The sequence below is a fragment of the Grammomys surdaster genome, unplaced genomic scaffold (assembly GCF_004785775.1).
Source record: "Grammomys surdaster isolate TR1022 unplaced genomic scaffold, NIH_TR_1.0 61, whole genome shotgun sequence".
Classification (NCBI taxonomy): domain Eukaryota; kingdom Metazoa; phylum Chordata; class Mammalia; order Rodentia; family Muridae; genus Grammomys; species Grammomys surdaster.
Window position 1 is genome coordinate 889,430 of NW_021604563.1, and position 19,901 is coordinate 909,330.

The 19,901-nt window shown below is 40.4% G+C and overlaps 1 protein-coding gene across 4 annotated transcripts in view; it reads right to left on the reverse strand.

The window, feature by feature from the left end:
- Positions 1 to 1,326: 1,326 nt before the first annotated feature.
- The window catches only part of Arl13a (ADP ribosylation factor like GTPase 13A), a 42,744-nt gene continuing 24,169 nt past the window's right edge, over positions 1,327 to 19,901 (reverse strand). For 2 of the 4 annotated variants that reach the window (XM_028785698.1, XM_028785657.1), the window contains exons 5-10: positions 7,158 to 7,407; positions 6,058 to 6,163; positions 5,206 to 5,393; positions 3,724 to 3,904; positions 3,445 to 3,625; positions 1,332 to 2,035 (exon numbers count right to left, since the gene is read on the reverse strand). In XM_028785698.1, the coding sequence (XP_028641531.1) occupies positions 1,944 to 2,035; positions 3,445 to 3,625; positions 3,724 to 3,904; positions 5,206 to 5,393; positions 6,058 to 6,163; positions 7,158 to 7,393 (984 nt within the window). In that variant the 5' untranslated portion in view covers positions 7,394 to 7,407 and the 3' untranslated portion in view covers positions 1,332 to 1,943. Of the gene's footprint in view, positions 2,036 to 3,444; positions 3,626 to 3,723; positions 3,905 to 5,205; positions 5,394 to 6,057; positions 6,164 to 7,157; positions 7,408 to 17,581; positions 17,653 to 18,016; positions 18,098 to 19,901 lie in introns of all 4 variants that reach the window. The other 2 variants (XM_028785531.1, XM_028785595.1) reach the window with 2 other exon arrangements.

The following is a 19,901-nucleotide window of genomic DNA, read 5'->3' on the forward strand; positions in this document are numbered from 1 at the left end:
AGGGGGAGGGGGAGGGGGAGGGGAAGGGGAAGGGGAAGAAGAAGAAGAAGAAGAAGAAGAAGAAGAAGAAGAAGAAGAAGAAGAAGAAGAAGAAGAAGAAGAAGAAGAAGAAGAAGAAGAAGAAGAAGAAGAAGAAACTTTTTTTAGGCAGGGTTTTAAGACAAGTTTTTAGTTGAAAAGTTTGGATTGGTTGGTTTATACTGCTTGGTGAAGCAATCCAGGGTAATTAGGAGCATGGGATATGGAGTTGGGGTTTACGTTTATTTATTTTTTTTATGAGTGTGTGTGTGTGTGTGTGTGTGTGTGTGTGTGTGTGGTGTATTTGTCTGTGATACATGTGCACATGCGTGTGTATGTTCATACATATAGATGTCAGAAGAAGATACACAGGGAGCCCTGCTCTGTATTACTCTTCTTCAGACAGTCTCTCACTGAACCTGGAGCATTGCAAGCAGCCAGCAAGTCTCAGTGGTCCTCCTGTCTCTGCCCCTTAAAGTGCTGGGCATACAGGTACATGCATGTTCAGACTCTGTTTTACACAGGTGCTGGGATGTAAATTCAAGTCTCCATGCTTGTACATCAAGTCCTCTTAGCCACTGAGTCATCTTTACAGTCCCTGTGGACTTGGATTTTAGTTTAAAAACTGGTTCTGCTACCTCCTAGTGAGTGCCCAGGGACAAATTCTCTAACCCCTCTGAACATCACTTTCTGCCTCTGCGAGATGGTAATAATAGAACAGACATCATAAGCTTCTGAAGATGAAACTATGCCTGCTGGCACTGTTGGCAGACTTCTGGTTAATTGAATTCTTCTCACATACACATGAATGTACTTCAGCATTATTTCCTGACTATAGTTTTCTCTTTCTAGAGGGATTTGAAGAAAGGAACATGTGGATTTTTTTTTTGGCCCAAAGTAGCTATGCAGGTTTGGATTCCATTCCTTGCTCTGCTCTTTACAGTATCGTTATCTGGGAAGGATGCCAAGTATAATACGTGCCCAGGAAGGTTGAAAATGTAACAATAGATGGGAAAGAGTTAGCATTGTGCTTGATATTCAGAAAGCACTCGATAAATGGAGCCCACGATGAAGATGAAATAACCATAATTATAAGGGACCACCATGATCCCAGCCACAGCACCCTGGCAGTGGAGTAGGGGTCCACACATATGGTAAGAGGCAGCGGTTGCTGTTTCTCAAAGGCTAGCAACGTAATGTGGTTTCCCAGACAGTAGCTAGGTATTTAAAACAGACCTGGTTTTAGAGGTGTAACAAACAAACAAACCAAAACCAACCAACCAACCAAACCAAACAGAAAGATAATGATTGAGTAGAGCATCATCCTTATTTATTTTGCCAGTCCCTTTATACCTGAGAACCTTAAAGAGAAACGTGTGATTCTAAAGTAACCCTGTTCGTCTAAGGCTCAACTTCAGTTGTGCATGACGTTTTATCCGTAAGCTTTGTCAGGAGCATCTCAGTACAAATGGGAAGTCTTTGCTCTTCTTTGCTGAGGTGGACAGCACCTAACTTCCTGAGGCTCTTGGTAAGTATGGATGCACTTACTGGCTACCACACTGGTGTGCAGAAACAATGGTTCTCAGGGATGTGATGTTAGAATAGGTGAACTTGTACGTGGGCTGTAGAGGCGTTATCCAATGAAAAACAAAGACTGGGTGTTCCTGCTGCTTCTGGAGATGTACCCAGTTACTATAAGGTGGTAGAGGGAATGATTATTTTGCTGTCCCTCTGTTTACTCTTTAGTAGTCTGTTAAGTCTAATCAGAGAAAGAAAACAGCCCGTTTTACAAGTGAAGCCAATGCCAGGTTTCTATTCTTTCCCAGACTACTTGGGGTAGGAGGGTGCGGGCCAGTTTCCAAGGGCCCTCCAGGACACTCACCCTCCATTCCAACCATGTACATTCTTTGACTATTTAAGGAGTACTAACCGCAGGAACGGAAGGCTTCTCCACGAGGATCTTCCAATAACATTTCTTCAGTGTCCCAGGTTTCTATTCTCTTTTTGGGCCTCCGAGCTAAGGTTATAGAGATGAAAGTGAGTTTTGATTTTGGATAAAGATTTAGGGGCAGTAGCTGACATCTAGGAAATCATGCTTTATTTTCTACTAGATCCCTTCTACTCAACTTTCATCCTCATCCTTTACCCTAAGAGCTGTGCCTGTTTTCTCATTAATGGCTTTGGCCACATGAACGGCCCTCAATGTATGCATAGGAATTCAGCCAAAGGGGATATGATTATTGACAGTTGACAGTCAGTATGATATTCCAAGTAATGGCAGACTTTCCATGTCAGTAAATGGAAATCATCATTAGCATTTAACTTTTTGCATGTGTGTGTGTGTGTGTATAGTGTATGTGTGTATGGCTGTATTTGTGTTTATGTGTATGAGGCGGCTAGGGCTAGACTCTAAGTTTTTGTTTGTTTGGTTGGTTGATTGGTTGGTTCTTGTTTGTTTGTCTTTTGAGACAGGGTCTCTCACTGATTGGCTAGGCTGGGTAGCCTAAGGAACATAAATGTTCCTTTCTCTATTGCCCCTGCCCCAGTGCTAGGGTTACAGTTGTATACCAACAAATCCAGCTTTTATGTGGATGCACAGTATCCAAACTTGGGTTTTCATGCTGCCTTAGAATACATGTTAAGCACCAAGTCATTTCCCCAGTTTCCTTCATTAGCAATGTTATTGTATCCATAGTGTAGATGCATCATAATTTATTTGGCTATCCCTGTCATTGGACATTTACATTGTTTACAACATTTAACTCTTTCTACTGTATATTATAATTTGAATATTCTTTATTACAATTTTTGTGTATTTCTGTCATTATCTTTGTAGACAGCTAAGAAATGAAATTAGTAGTTTAGAAGGCTTCCATTTTAGATTTTTTAAATGTGTGTGTATCTTTCCTGTGTGTGTGTGTGTGTGTGTGTGTGTGTGTGTGTGTGTGTACCACATTCACACTTGTAAAGTAAGAAGAGGGCATAGGATCCCATGGGGTTGGAGTTACAGGTGATTGTGAGCCATCATGTGGCTGCCAAAACCCGACCATGGGTTTTCTACATGAACAAGTGCTCTTAATCACCGAGCCATCTCTATAGATCCATTTTAGAAGTTCTTAATAATATTGAGAAAAGGAGGGGAAGAGAGAGACAGGCAACATACACTTCCTAAAGGTTATATCAATTTGTACTTCCACCATTGGCAAGCATAACCTTTAAGTTATCACTATAGCCATAGAAAGATCTGTGTCAACTAATGCTAGAGCATCCTTGCTGGCCTGTCAGAAGATGGTCTCCAACTTTGTCCCATACTTCTCCCAACAACAGTGTGAGAAATGAATTTACTTCTCAAATAGGAATGCTATTGTAGAAAATATAAAGGAAGGTCTGTATAACTTTTTTTCTGTAATGATGATTCAATATTACCTTTGAAAAGGTTGGCATCAACAGATGGAGCTGGAGTCTTTGTGTCATAACATTGACTGCTGCAAGGCTTACTGATATTTGGAGCTCCAATCTTCCGAGAACATTCACCTTCCTCCATGATTACGTCTAGAGCAAATGTTACTGACATATTCTTTTTGGGCCTTATTCGAAAACCATCTTTCTGTATTCCAGGAAGAAAGAGGGAAATTGTCAATTAATTCTCAAGAATTCAATTACTGATCACGGGCAATGGTGTTTAAAAAAAAAAAAAACATTTACCTGTAGAATTGGCTTTAGGGGCCTAGCATCCAGTGAACGTTGTATTAAGTGCTGTCTTGACTCAAAATGCTGTCTTTTCTCAAAATGTCTTTGCTCCACATGCTGTCTATGCTCCATGTGTTGTCTTTTCTCAAAATGCTGTCTGCTGTTGTGTCTGACCATACTCATTCTGTTAGGAAAGCTAAGAACATTTTGAAAAAAAAAATCAGTAGTAGAAACAGACATATTTCAAGATTTTTTTCTTCTTGTTTTGGTACCAGGGAATGAAGTCAGGGCTTTTCATGCATGAGGCAAGTGCTCTGCCACTGAACTGTATCTCTAGCCTTCAAGCTTCTTTATCCAGTGCAGCCACTGCCCTCTCCATTTCCATATGGCTTTGGTCAGTAAAAGTAACAAAATAGCAAGAAGACATTTAGGTCTTTGATTCCTCAGAACCCTCATCATCTTCTTATTTATTTATTTATTTATTTTACATTTCTGTCCATTCCTATCATGCCATGACTAGGTAGATCGGAGAACTGGAAGCTGGGAATTTGCAGCAGCTGTGTAATATTCATCTTTAGAATGGTGTCAATAGGCTACGTGGTTGTTTGAATAGGTGTGACCCCTCTAGACACATGTGTTTGAATTCTTGGCCCAGGGAGTGGCACTATTAGGAGGTATGGTCTTGTTGGAGGAAGTGTGGCATGGTAGGGATGGGCTTTGAGGGGTCCTCCAAGGCTCAAAATCGAACCAGTGCAGAAGAGACCATTTTGCTGGCAACCTGCAGAAGCCAGTCTCTTCCTGACTACCTTTGGATCTAGGAGTAGAATTCTAGGATCCTCGAGCAGCATGTCTACCTGCATGCTACCATGCTTCCTGCCATGATAATAATGGACTAAATCCCTGAAACTGTAAGCCAGCCTTGACAGGATGTGCCTAACCCTGCAGAGAGTTGATTCACTTGGGTGGGAGTGTATGAGAGGCATCCTCTCAGAGGAGAAGGGAAGAGGGATAGGGATGGACTTTGTGAAGGGGGGACAGGGATGGGCAGTGATTGGGCTGTAAAAATGAATTAAATAATTAATTTTAAAATGTTTGACTTTATAAAAGTTACCTGTTCATGGCGTCCCTTCAAAGTAATAAAACCCTAACTAAGACAGAGTGCTTAAGGGGCTCCCGTTCCCTCTTTCTTCCACATGGCAACTCAGAGAATAGAAATCCGATTTTCAAGAAGCCCTAATGTTGATTGGTTGGTTGGCTTTACCTTTTTCTTTTAAACCTATATGCCATTCATTCCATGAAAGTGACTACTGATGTTGTGCCAGGACTAGTAGTGTCCTTGCAATGTTGGTGGGGACTGCCATAACCCCACTTGGGCCATCATCAGATTCTGAAGGATTTGCTGCCCAGAGTACAAACCTCTCAGAACTTGTGGGTCATGTTGAAGACTGACTCCCACTTCTGTTCTTATCAGTAAAGCTAATGAAATGAGCTCAGTACCTTTCTGATGAGCATCTTTCTCCGCAGCCTCTGATGTTCTTGGAGGTTGAGATGCTCATACTGGGTGTTTGTTGTCGAGTATACAGCTCGTCATATTGATCCCTAATGGCAGCTAATAGCCATCGCAGCCCTATAACTATTGGTTGTTGATGCCTCTTTGGAAGGTGTTTTATGGTTGAACATGGCTCCTATAAGAAATAGAAAAGAAGGGCTGGAAAGATGGCTCGGCGGTTAAGAGCACCGACTGCTCTTCCCAGAGGTCCTGAGTTCAATTCCCAGCAACCACATGGTGGCTCACAACCATCTGTAATGGGATCTGATGCCCTCTTCTGGTGTGTCTGAAGAGAACAATGGTGTATTCATATACATAAAATAAATAAATAAATCTTTAAATAAAAAAGAAATAGAAAAGAAGGCCTCAGACCTGGATCCCTGGACCACTGATGCCTAAAGGCCTGATCATTAAAATAGCAGAGGTGGTTGTATGGTGCCTAAGTATGTTCTTGACTTCAAGGAGACACTCAGCATTTCCCATCTGAGAAAGCAGATGAAGAGCATAAAAGCTAAGGCCCTTTAATAAAACGGCTATAGTGCCTTCACTGTGTGACCTCAAGCAAGTTTACTTAGATTATCTGGCCACTTAGCTTTCTTATGTATAAGATGGGGCTATTAAAATCTTACAGAACTGCTTTGTAGGCAGAGAATAATATTTGTTGTCATTCTCAAGTTAGAAATAATCACTGCAGATATTGCCTGTCAGGGAGAGGAACTTTGAACCCCCAAGCTGACAGACAGGGCCCTAGTTATATAATCCAGGACCTAGAGGAAAAGAAATGAGATGCTGACACTTACCACTCGGCACATGGATTTAGTCTCATTCACAAGCCTTTCCAGAAGTAGATACTCAATGATATCACCAGGCAACAGGGCATCCTTCTTGTCTTGTTTGTTTGCCAGGCTAGAACAGGGCATAAGGATAAGAAGAGTGAAGCCAAGGTAAAGTCAAAGGGAAGAGAAAGGCCCAGCATCGTGGTACATGATGTTAGTGCCAGCACTTGGGAGGCAGGTGGAATCTCTGTGAATTACAGACCACCCTGGTCTATGTTGTGAGATCATGTCTCAAACAAACAAACAAAAAGAATATAAATAAACAAAAAACAAACAAACCAAAAACAAACAAAAACTGGAGTAGGGTAGCACTAGCTGCAATGTTAACTGCTATAAGTCCAGGAACTGAGCTTACCCAGTGAGACAGGCTAGGCAGTTTCTTAGCCAACTTTCAATGGAAGAAAAAAATGGTGCAAATCATTTGAATACAAGATAATCCCCAGGGGCCATTTCCCACTTCCTCTATATCACAAGTCATACTTTAATTACAACCACTAATTAGGATATGAACAGATGTAGAGTTTTTATATCTCTGAAACTGTTCATATTCTAGTTTGGGTTGCTAATGAGAAATAAGCATGGCAAAACGGGGAGTTGGAAGGGGGAGGAGTGACAGGCTACTGGAATTATCCCCACCTCCAAAATGAGTACCAGTTACATAGTCTTGAACAACCAACTGGGGGAGGAATGCATTGGAACTGATTGTACAAAAGAGGGTTTGCTCTCTGCCATCAAGTTTCAGGATCAGAGACTCAAACCCCAGCAAGTTGAGTTAGAGGCTCCAGGAAGAGTCCAGGGTTGGGGATGGGAGATCTAGATATTATTTCTCTTTGCTGAAGATCCAGAGTTTGTTTATACAATTAGGTATCATGTTCCATATGCCATATGTGTGGTAGAAAGTGGCTCTTAAAAACAGTCATCAGTGAACTGAGTCTTTTCAGCTCATTGAGCCTAAAGAGAACCTTCATCAAAGGACAAAAGATGCCCTTCATCTCATTTCATGATCACCTTTTCCATGGCACAAATTGGTTAACGGAAAGCAGGCCCCGAAGGCAGAAACTTACATTAAGATGGGCTTCCCTGACACCCTTTTGTCAAACATTATTCGAGTTAAGATGATCTTCACTTCCTGTATGCGTGCTACATCACTAGAATCCACGACGAAAACAAGCCCATGCGCCTCAGCATAGTAGCTCGGCCATTTTTCACGGCCCTTTAGGTCTCCAGTTAGGTCATAGACTGATACTTGGTAATCATCTAGTAGAAGTGTTGTTTGGGTTGGTCTCATTTCACTGTGCATCTTGCTAGGAATTACTACAAATGGAAGGAGAGGAGAAATGACCCCAGTGTGGCAAAATGTAGTTAGATGAATTTGTTCATCCTTTTGCAGAACCTGTTCTCAGAAATCCTACTAAAGCACCCTGCAAGCCTGCTCATATTCATGGGTTCATCTTTCAGATTCTTAGGTGTGTGTGTATGTGTTTGTGTGTGTGTGTGTGTGTGTGTGTGTGTGTGCTAGACAGGGTATCACTCACTGTGTAGTCCTGGCTGTCCTGGAATTCACTCTGTAGACCAGGCTGTCCTGGAGCTCAGCGAGATCCTCCTGCCTCTGTCTCCTGAGTGCTGGGATTAAAGGCGTATGCCACCATGCCTAACAAAATGCTTCTTTCTAAATCACTACTTCCCTGCTTTATGCCTTCAGTGAGTAAACTGAATGGTAGTCACAGTAAACCTGGTTTCTATTCAAGATACCCTAGCCCACATACATGCTATAGATTTCCTGAGCTTTTCACAAACTGCCATTCTTTCTACCATTCTGTGCTTAGTCCATACCTTTTTTTTTTAACAAAATATCAATTTAGATTTTGTTTATTGTAGAAAAATTTCCCTCACACCATCCTTAGTCTGTATAAAGTGTCATCCACCCCTGTGTTTACCATTACTATGCCACATATTAAAGTCATAAATTGTATTGGTTTACTTAACTGAGTTATAAGCTATAACAGGAAGGTGAAATCTTAATTCTATGCCTTATATTGATGAAGCTGAACACAGATACTTGATAAATGTCTGATGAATAAATGCTAGTTCTTTCTCTTTTACTGTTTCTTCAAGGCCCAACCAGCACATTCTTCAGGAGGCCTTCTCTGACCTGCCCACCTCTCACTGCACTCTCTCAGAACACTGTTGAAGTAGTCATTGACCTATTTTTTGTGCTTACCCATTACCTTACAGTAGGGGGTTCAGTAAGTGCTTACAATGTCTGTTACTATGAATAAGGACATGAAGTGTCTCTTCTAAGAAACCATGCCAGATGCAGACATATTTCCCATGTAAAAGCTTCACCCAGGACATAATATTCTGTAACGAACTCGGTACCTAATTCAGCCCGTAATAGAAATGCATCTTATAATAACAGTCTTTATATGTTTTCCAGTTTGTTGAACTGATAGTTATGGTCTAAGTTTCTGCTCACATTAGTAGTTAATAATTTCATAGATTTTTGACACTAGAAGTACTCAGAATAGAATCAGAAATTTCAGAGCTATCTGTGTGCTATCCCCTGAGCTCCATTGTCTGGCCTCACTCTGTTGGCCAAACTCCACTCTCCACTCCTCCAGGCCCACCACACAAGGAATATTCAGGCCTGCTATACCAAGAACATCCAGTCTAAGGCTGCCCGCTGGAGGCCTGCAGCTGGGGGAACATCCAGATTATGCCCTCCTTCCCAATATCTGTTATACTAGGAACATCCAGGAACAACCAGATGGCTAAAGGCCAGCCTAAGAATGCAAATAACAAGAGCCGAGGCAAAAATGGTACCTTCAGAGCAAAGCTATTCCACTACAGCAAGCCTTAAATCCAACCTTATAACCTTAATAACCTTAAATCCAACCTTATAAAAATGACAGATGTCTTTAAAGAAGAAATGAATAAATCCCTCAAAGAAATACAGGAAAATACAATCAAATAGGTAGAGGCCTTTAATTCCTTAAAGAAATACAGGAAAAATTAAACAGGTGAAGGAAATAAATAAAAATGTTCAAAACCTGAAAATGGAAATAGACGCAATAAAGAAAATGCAAACTGAGGGAATCCTGGAACTAGAACAGACACAAGCATCACCAACCGAATACAAGAGGTGGAAGAGAGAATCTCAGGCATACAAGATACAGTAGAATAAATTGATACAACAAAGAAAATGTTAAATCTAAAAAAATTCCTGACACAAAACATCCAGTAAATCTGTTATATCATGAAAAGACCTAACCTAAGAATAATAAGAATATAAGAAGGTGAAGAGTCCCAGCTAGAAGGTCCAAAAAATATTTTCAACAAAATCATAGAAGAAAACTTGCCCAACCTAAAGAAAGAGATGCCTATAAACATACAAGAAGCTTCCAAAGCACCAATTAGATTGGACCAGAAAAGAAAATCCTCCCACCAAATATTAATCAAAACATTAAATGTGCAGAACAAAGAAAGAATATTAAAAGTGGAAAGGGAAAAAGGCCAGGTAACTCACAAAGACCTATCAAAATTACACCAACTTCTCAACAGAGACTCTAAAGCTAGAATGGCCTGAACAGATATTCTGCAACTTCTAAAAAAAAAAAAAAAAAACTCACAGGTGCCAACTTAAACTTCTATACCAAGCAAAACTCTCAATCAGCATAGATGGAGAAAACAGGATATTCCAAGAAAAAAAAAACAAATTTAAACAGTATCTATTCACAAATCCAGCCAAGCAAAAGTCTCAATCAGCATAGATGGAGAAAGCAAGATATTCCAAGGGGAAAAAAAACCACAAATTTAAACAGTATCTATTCACAAATCCATCCCTACAGAAAATACTTGAAGGAAAACTCCAACTCAAGGAGGTTAACCACACACAAGAAAACACAGGAAATAAATAATTCCACACCAGCAAAAACAAAATGAGGGAAGCACACACACACACACACACACACAAACACACACTACCACCACCATAAAAATAACAGGAATTAACAATCATTGATCATTAATATTTCTCAACCTCAATGGACTCAATTTCCAAATTATAAAACACAGGCTAACAAATTGGATGTGAAAACAGGATCAATCATTCTGCTGCATACAGGAAACATACCTCAGTAATAAAGATGGACTTCAGAGTAAAGGGCTGGAAAAAAAGTTTTCCAAGCAAATGGACCCAAGAAACAAACTGGAGTAGCCATTCTAAAATTTAATACAATTGATTTTCAACCAAGATTAATTAAAAGAGATGGGGAAGAACACTTCATACTCATCAAAGGAAAAAAATCTACAAAGATAACATCTCAGTTCTGAACATATGTGTCTCAAATGCAAGGGCACACACATTCATAAAAGAAATATTACTGAAGCTTAAATCACACATTAAATCCCACACATTAATAGGGACTTCAACACCCCACTCTGACCAATGAACAGGTCATTGAGACAGAAACTAAACAAAAAAATAATGAAGCTGACAGAGATTATGAATCAAATGGATCTAACAGATATATCTACAGAGCCTTTCACCCAAACACAAAAGAATATATGTTCTCAGTACCTCACAGAACTTTCTCCCAGATTGACCATATAGTCAGTCACAGAGCAAGCCTCAACAGATACAAGAAAATTGAAATAACTCCTTGTATCTTATCAGATCATCATGAATTAAAGCTAGACATTAACAACAGAACCAAGAAAAAAGCTGCAAACTCATGGAAACTGAACAACTCTCTACTCAATGACCACTGGGTCTGGGAAGATGTAAAGAAATTAAAGACTTTCTAGAGTTCAATGAACACAAACTTACCCAAACAAACAACATACACAAACATACGGTAGACAATGAAAGCAGTGCTAAGAGGAAAGTTCACAGCACTAAGTATCTTCATAAAGAAATTAGAGAGTTTTCATATTAGCAATTTAAATGTACACCTGAAAGCTCTAGAAAAAAGCAAACATACCCAAGAGGAGTTGATGGCAGGAAATAATCAAATTTCAGGGATGAAATCAATAAATTAGAAACAAAGAGAATAACATAAAGAATCAATTAGGAGAACAACATCCTTTACAATAGCAAAACTTAATATAAAATGTCTTGGTGTAACTCTAACCAAGGAAGTGAAAGACCTGTAGGACAAGAACTTCAAGTCCCTGGAGAAAGAAACTGAGGAAGATATCAGAAGTTGGAAAGATCTCCCTTGCTCATGGATCGGTAGGATTAACATAGTGAAAATGGCCATCTTACCAAAAGCAATATACAGATTCAATGCAATTCCAATCAGAACTCCAACACAATTCTTACAGACCTTGAAAGAGAAATTGTCAGTTTCACACAGAAAAACAAACAAAAAACAGGAGAGGTAAAACAATCCTATACAATAAAAGAACTTCTGGAGGTATCAAACCATCACTAATTTAAGCTGTACTTGGGCAATAGTAATAAAAATGCATAGTATTAACTTAAAACAGGCAGATTGATAAATGGAATAGAATTGAAGACCCAGAAATAAACTTACGCACTCATGGACACTTGATATTTGACAAAGAAGCCAAAACCATACAATGGAAAATGAAAGCATCTTGGACAACTGGTGCTGGTCCAACTCAAAGTCTGCATGTAGAAGATTGCAAATAGACCCATATCAATCACCCTGCACAATACTCAAGTCCAAGTGGATCAAAGACCTCAACATAAAACTAGACATACTAAATCTAATAGAAGAGAAAATGCAGAACTGCCTTGAACCCATTGGCACAGGAGACAAATTTCTGAACAGATAGATTCCCAATAGCTCAGGCACTAACATCAACAATTGATAAATAGGACCTCGTGAAACTGAAAAGCTTTTGCAAGGCTAAGACACTACCAATAAAAAAAAATGGCAGTCTACAGAATAGAAAAAATCTTCACCAATCCTATACCTGACAGGGGACTAGTAAAGAACTCAAGAAATTACATATCAACAAACCAAGTAACCCAATTAAAAAATGGGGTAGAAAGCTAAACAGAGAATTCTCAGCAGAGGAATCTCGAATGTCTGAGAAGCACTTAAAAAATGTTCAAAGTCCTTAGTCATCAGGGAAATGCAAATCAAAATGACTCTGAGATTCCATTTTATAGCAGTCAGAATGGCACATGCTGGCAAGGATGTGGAGCAAGGGAACACTCCTCCATTGCAGGTGGGAGTGCAAACTTGTACAACTACTTTGGAAATCAGTGTGGCAGTTTCTCAGAAGTTTGGAAATAGTTCTACCCCAAGACCCAGGGCATATATCTAAAAGATGCCCCACTATACCACTTGCTCCACTATGTTTATAGCAGCTTTATTCATAATAACCAGAAACTGGAAACAACCTAGATGTTCCTCAGCTGAAGAATGGATAAAGAAAATGTGATACAACTACATGATGGGACACTATTCAGCTATTAAAAATGAAGGCATCATAAAATTTGCAGACAAATGTTTGGAACTAGAAAATATCCTGAGTGAGGCAACCCAACCCCAGAAAGACATACATGATATGTACTCACTTTTAAGTGGACGTTAGCCATAAAGTACAGGATAACCACAGTATACAATTTACAGACCCAGAGAAACTAAGTAATAAGCAGGGCCTGATGGGTGATGTATCAATCTTATTCTGAAGGGGAAACAAAATAGTCATTGGAGGTGGGTGAAAGGAGGGAAGTGGGTGGAGGAGGATAAGGAGGGATATGGGGATAGGAAATCAGGTGAGGGAAGAGGGGTTGTGGGAGGGGAGAATGGCAATTGGTGGGGGTCATCTCTAGGATTAGTTGGAGACCTGGATTGGGGGAGGTTCCAAGGAGTCTATGGGCGGGGGATATGGAAACTGAAGTGCCACCTCCTTTAGCCAAGTGGATCTTCCAGTGGAGGGATGGGGACATCAACCCAGCCACAACACCTTCAATTCAAAATTTGTCCTGCCGAGAAAATCCACAGGGATAAAGATGGAGCAGATACTGAGGGAATGGCCAACCAATGACTGCTCCAACTTGAAACCCATCTCATGGGAGAGAGTCAACTCCTGACACTATTAATGATTCTCTGCTATGGTTACAGAGAGGAACCTAGCATATCTGTCTCCTGAGAGGCTTCATCCAGTAGCTGATGGAAACAGATGCAGATACCCACAGGTGGAGCTTCGGGAGCCTTTGGATGAGTGGGGGATAGGATTGAGGGATCAGGAGGCAGGGATAGGGACTCCACAAGAAGACCAACAGAGTCAACTAAGCTGGGCCCATTGAGATTCAAAAGACCGAACCACAAACCAAAGACATGCAGGGGCTGGACCTAAGCCCCCTGCACATTTGCAGCAGATGTGCAGCTTGGTCTTCATGTGAGTCCCCTAACAATTGGAGTGGGAGCTGTCTCTGGTTCTGTTGTCTGCTATTGGATCCCCTTCCCCTAACTAGACTTCCTAGTTGGGCCTCAGTGGGAGAGGATGTGTTTAGGCCTACTATAAATGGATGTCCAGGGTGAGGTAGTACCCACGGGGCAGCTTCCCCTTCTCTGAGGAAAAGGGGAAGGAATAATGGGAGGGGGATTTGTAAGGGCAGGCCTGGGAGGAGAGCACGGAGAGCAAGCTGTGATCAGGATATAAAGTGAATTTTAAAAGTATGAGAGAGAGGATCAATAATTTTTTTCTTTCTTTTTCTTTCTTTCTTTCTTTTTCTTTTTTCTTTTTGTTTGTTTTTCGAAACAGGGTTTCTCTGTATAACCCTGGCTGTCCTGGAACTCACTCTGTAGACCAGGCTGGCCTCGAACTCAGAAATCCACCTGCCTCCCAAGTGCTGGGATTAAAGGCATGCGCCACCACTGCCCAGAGGATCAATAATTTCTTATTTGTAGTCTTAGATATGTCCGTGACATTTTCCATAGGATTACCAAAATAAATCCTTAGGGTAAATTACTAATATGCTTTCAGACTTTTGGAAAAGCTTGTTTATATATAGTTATAAATAGACATCTATATCTATATGTGTGTATAATATGGCCACTATACTTTAATGTGGTTTCATAACATTTCAGTTTTCATGTTAGTCAATGATCTTTTTAATTATAGCTTTCAGAAAGCACATATATTTCAGTCACAACTGAAAATATACATACAAGTAACATACAGACTGAGAATATAGACTGTATCTAGGAATATATATAAACAAATATGTATATAAAAACAAGGAAAAAGAGGCTATGACTTTATAAGACAGCAAATAAGGTTTATGGAAGGGTTTGGAGGTAGAAAAAAATGAGAGGAAAATGATGTACTTATAACCTCAAAAAATTAGCAATTAAAGTAAAAAAGAAGTGATTAGGTTAAAATCCAAATGATACTTTAAAAATCTTGGGTTTTTTTTGCATCTTGGAAAGTTTTGTTATTTTTTTCCTGTCAGAACATAACACCACTCTCATGTTTTTTTTCTTACTTAAAACTAATTTCTTCAATAATTATGTCTGTTGCTGATGACACTAGATGCCACGAGAAGTAGTTCCTTGTCCATTTAGATCTATCTTATTTTTCTTCATTTATGAACACCCTGAGAGAAAGTTCCAGCTCTCCTTCATCTCCATATCCCTGGCTGAGTGTTTCAGAAAATATGGTTTGGGGGTGGTGTGCTTCAGAATTTCATGGATATGCTTATTAGCTCCTACCCTGGACCAAATGACCCTAGATCTCAGGACCTCTAAGCCTGGGATGGAAGCATCTGTACCATTTGTAACACATTGGCTATGGTTAGCATGATCCTGATGTGGTTCTTCTGCACTTTAAAGCTTGGGAATTACTGCTCCTGAGAACTAGGAAACTTAGGTGTGGTTGATGCAAATGAGGAGCACCTAACTCAAATATCTGAGCTTCCGGATGCTGGGTTAAGAGGTCTGAAGGTTTCCTGGGTGAGTTTTATCACTGCCTCATTGTTCTTCAACTTTACCTTCTGAGGCTTTCAAATGGCCGCTAGTCCCTAGTCTAGTCTCCATTCTCTGGGATTTAGATTAAGTAGGAGTGGTCCTCAAGCACTGTTTTAAAGCACTCAGGCTGAGCCTAGACACGATTCAGCAGTTAAGAGCACTTGGTGCTTTTCTAGATGGACTTTGGTCCTGCACCCCAATGGCAGCTCAAACCTGTCTGTAATTTCCAGGAGATCCGTTCCCCTCTTCTGACTTCTGTGGACATGCACATGGTTCACATAGATACATTCAGGCAAACCACACATACATATAAAATATTTTTTTTAAGTATCCAGGTAGATAGAATGTATAGTGAGATTTGAGACTCACAGATCTCAATGTTCTTATTTAGGGCACATGTCTTTGCTCATGTTTGGGTTTCTTGCCCCATGTGATCATGGCATCGTGATATCGATGGTATCATTGATAATGATGCCACAAACTATTTTGTAGCTGGTATCTTTAAATGTCCATACAAGTTACTATCCATAGCCTGGAATTTCTTTCCTAGACAATTATGTTTGTGGCATTCATCTTAAAACAAACAAACAAACAGTGCAGGAACAAGAAAAGTGAGCTATTCAATTTTGAGCAGAGAGGAACCTACTAGATTGGCTCTAGACATTCTTCAGAATGTGACATCAGTGCCCATCAGAATGTCACTGAGAAAGAAGTCACTACCGTAAGCCAATGCATTTATGAGGCAGCCTCAAGTTATGCACTGAGCACAAGGCAAGTTATGCAAAACAAGCTACATCCACTATGCTCAAGGAGTTAGAATGGAAAACAGACACCAGTCTCAGATGAATAGCTAGCTTGTGGTTAGTTTCAGATGAGAGCTTCCCACAGCTGGCAGGCTATCAAAAATGCCTGGGGAGTTCTCACATTGTGGGTTCCCAGGCCCCACCCAGACTGCATGGGAATCCAGGGCTGAGGCAGGTGGAGCTCTAGTAAACTCTTCCCATTCTTTTCAGTAATCTTGTGACTTGTTTTGCCTGGTTCTTTGACGTCCCTGTAACCATTTACTTTGGATCACTTCTGCCTACCTGAGCTGGGAGACACAGGGAGTCAAGTGTGTTGCATCTAAGGGCGCATACTAGGCTGGAGTGTTGACTGAGATGTACTTGGAAGTGCTCTTGGGACCTGAGGCAACATACAGGTTCAGGAGAATGGTGGAGGACTTAAATTTCCAGACTAATTATGGACAATATTGACAGCACAGACTCAGAGAGGAAAGAATCTATTTCTTCTCATGGGGTTCCAAGGTTAGTGGTGGGGTTGGAGTTGTGCAAGGATCTTGGGCTAAGTGTATGCTAGTAGATGTGAGCTAGGGATGTGGCTCAAGGAGTAAAGGAGGGCTGTCTTGTGGCCAGGCTGTGAATAGAGGGGCTTGGCTAAGTAGATGATAGAGGGGCTAAAATGCAGGAAATGCAGCCTTGTCAAGCACAGTGGTGTGACAGAGGAATGGCAAAGCATTTGCTCTGTTGGTCTAGAGTACTGTATGTGAGGACTTGGGAAATGAAGCTGGGGGAGGAGTCGGAGGCCCACACTGGACCTTGTAGGTTGCTAAGGTGGGTAAATTTTGCTTCAAAAACAATGGGGAGACATGGAGCAATACCAAACAGGGGAGTGTCACGATTAGACTTCTACATCTCTCTAATAATTAGAGGAACAAGTAGAAATAAGCAGATCAGCCAAAAGGCCACTGTTGTCCAAGGAAACGGACAAAACTTCAGGTAGGAGACTATGGGCACAGGTGTCAGGACAACCGTTTCCTGAGGCAACCATACTTTGCTGAGGGTTGGCAGGTTATATAAAATGCAACCATGTCACCATCCTCCTGTACTGATTCAATAGACATGGATGATGGGCCAGACTCTGTGCTGATTCTGATTTATTAAAAGCTAGTTGGGATTTTCCAACTAGTATAGCAGATTGCCACAGTGCTGTGTGACTGCTTCTGGAAATGTGGAGGGACTTCATTCGCAATTGATGTGATTTGTCATTTGATTTTTGTCCTTCAGTATTTAGGAACCAAGCTGAATCATGTTCAACTTGCTGAGGCATGTTAAGCTGGAGATGTGGTGCCATACTTGAACTGACAACATTGCTCAAGCTCTAACTTCCAATATCAGCTGTCACAGAGTTTTGTGTTATTACACTTCTTTATTACTCTACACTTGTCTCTTATCTAGGCCAAATTACACATGCAGTGAGCTCTGAAACTAGACAGCATTCCAAACATTCGATCCTTCAAGGTTGACTCCAATGTTTTACGTATTGTAGCTCATTCATAATTGACATCACATGGGGACTCTCAATTGGAACATCTTACAAAAGGAGCAAGTGACACACACTATATAAACAGCTTATTAATGCCTAATGAGGAGACTGGAATATTTATCTTTACAAGAGAGAAACTGAGGGCCAGGAAGTATGGCTAAGATGGAATGAATACTGGCAGACCCACACCAGAAACTATTGTTCTTTGTTCTCACATCTTTGAAAGGCCTCTACAAGATGACTTTTGCCAGAGTTGTCCAAGCCAATGACAATGATAGTCACATTCCTGGAAGTGGAAAAGAAAAATGTGTCAAAGCCACAACCTCACTTAATTTTTAGGGGAAAGAATTCTATTCTTTCCCTGTGTTTGAAGCTTTGCTTGCAATAGGCTCAATTCATGCATCATAAAAAGCCCCATCACGGTGGCAGTAGTGGTGTGGCAACCCCTCCCAAATCCTCCAAGGACGCTTTCCCTCCCAGATACATTCAATATACAGAATGCGCATCCTCTCTCAGCTCTGTTCCCAATCTTGTATGTGCTGTTTAATTGCTTCCTAAATGCATCATGATCATTTGTCCCTCGTAAAACTTGAAGCAGATATGTGCAAAGTAATTCCAGATTGGGTGTAGAAAAGTGCTTGTAAAGTTACCTTTGTTTTCCTTCTGTGGTCTTTTGACGAGACCAGCAGGCAGTCAAAAGTCGGAACATGATTTAACTTGGTTCTTAAATACTAAAGGACAAAAATCCACGACAAATCACATCAATTGAGAATTAAGTCAGTTTGGCATTATACAGATGCTGATAAACAGAAAGGCTGTGACTCTGATTCCATTGTATCATTCGACCCTGCAAATGCTATAGAGGAGCTCCAGTGATGGTTCTGTGCTAATGTGTAGCTTCCTACAAAATAGAGTGACTTGTTACACAGAAACAATCACATGGACCCTATCCCTTTAGCTATAGTTTGTTACTACTAGGAATATCTTCATTTGGTCTTGGGGAAAGGTGGGATGATGCACTGGAAAAGAACCAGCTTAGTTTAAGGATCCATTGGAGGACCTCTGCTAAGTAACACTTCTCTATTGGGCTTGGTTCTCTTGTTGCCTCAGCTTCAAAGGTACAGGTGGTATTGACTCATTTTTCATAAATTTCATCCAGTTCCTAAAAGCTGTAAGGGACCTCAGACATCACCTAGAGTAGACCAATAGATATTAAGCTCCAATCTAGGTCCTTACTGTCAAAGACTCCAAGGGAGTTACATATGCTTTGCAAGTAAGTTTAATGTGAAGTTTGACTTGAAAATGATGGCCTAAGTAAAAGACAATTTAGGCAGCTACTTCAAGATTCCATTATGTAGCATTATGAATCCTTCCTCCTTTTTTGATATAGGCTGTTACTTCATAGCTCTGGCTGGCCTTACTTCTTAGACCAGGATAGCCTTGAACTTACAGAGTCTCTGCCTTCTGAATGTTGGGATTAAAGGCATGTGCTACCACCCCTGGTTTCATTCCTTCTTATGACCTAAAAAAAATTGTAGGTATATCACATTTTATTCATTTACTTATCAGCTAATGGACATTTGGGTTGTTTCTACTTACTGTCTTCGAGATAATGCTGCTATAAATCTGTGTGGCTAAGTGTGTGAGTGTGTGTTCATTTCTTTTGGGTATACCCCTGGGGAGAAATGTTTGAGTCATACACTGTCCCTGTGTTGAAGCATTCAAAGAACTACTATACTGTTTTGCAAGGTGGCTATGACTGTTATACTGACACCAACAAATGCTGGAGAGTTCTAGATTCTCCATCTGTGCAGCAAAACTTATTGCTATCTTGATGTCTGTAACTATTCTAGCAAGCATGGAATGCAATCTCGTTCTGATTTTGATTTACATTTCTCTAGTAGTTTATTTTGTTGGGGCCCAAAGTTGCAGGAAGAACCAGTGGGGTTAAGGAAAGATGTCATTTTGTACCTACATGGGCCGTGTGTCACTGTTTGTTGAGCAGTTTGTATGTCGGTTATTAATGGATGACTTAACATTGCTCTGCACAGTCATCCAATCATCCCCTGTTTTGAAGCATTGTTATTTTCAAACAAAGACTCACAGCCCATAGCTTGTCTTTGAGTATAGGTCACTGTTTGGGAAAATTGGCTTTCCTGAAGGTTTACTGGAGAATGGCTCTGGCTTGCGTCAGACCAAAAACAAAACAACCCAAAAAATCCCATATGTATGAGCTGTGATTAAAAGCTAGTTTATTCTTGCTCATGATGCTAATAAGACCAAGAGAATAAGAGGACAGAACCTAGATATTTTCATTCCATGGTAGCTATGCCCCTTTGAGATAAGGCTGGTAACAGCCTCATGTCAATTTCCTTTTGAATACATTTGATTAGAGTATATTAATTGTACAAAATGATGCGTTTCATCAGTATACTTTAATATACATATATAAAGAGCTTTCTTATACTCACCCACCACAATCCTCTCATCTTATCCCCTCACCTTTCCCACTATCCACTGGTGTCCTTTTTATTT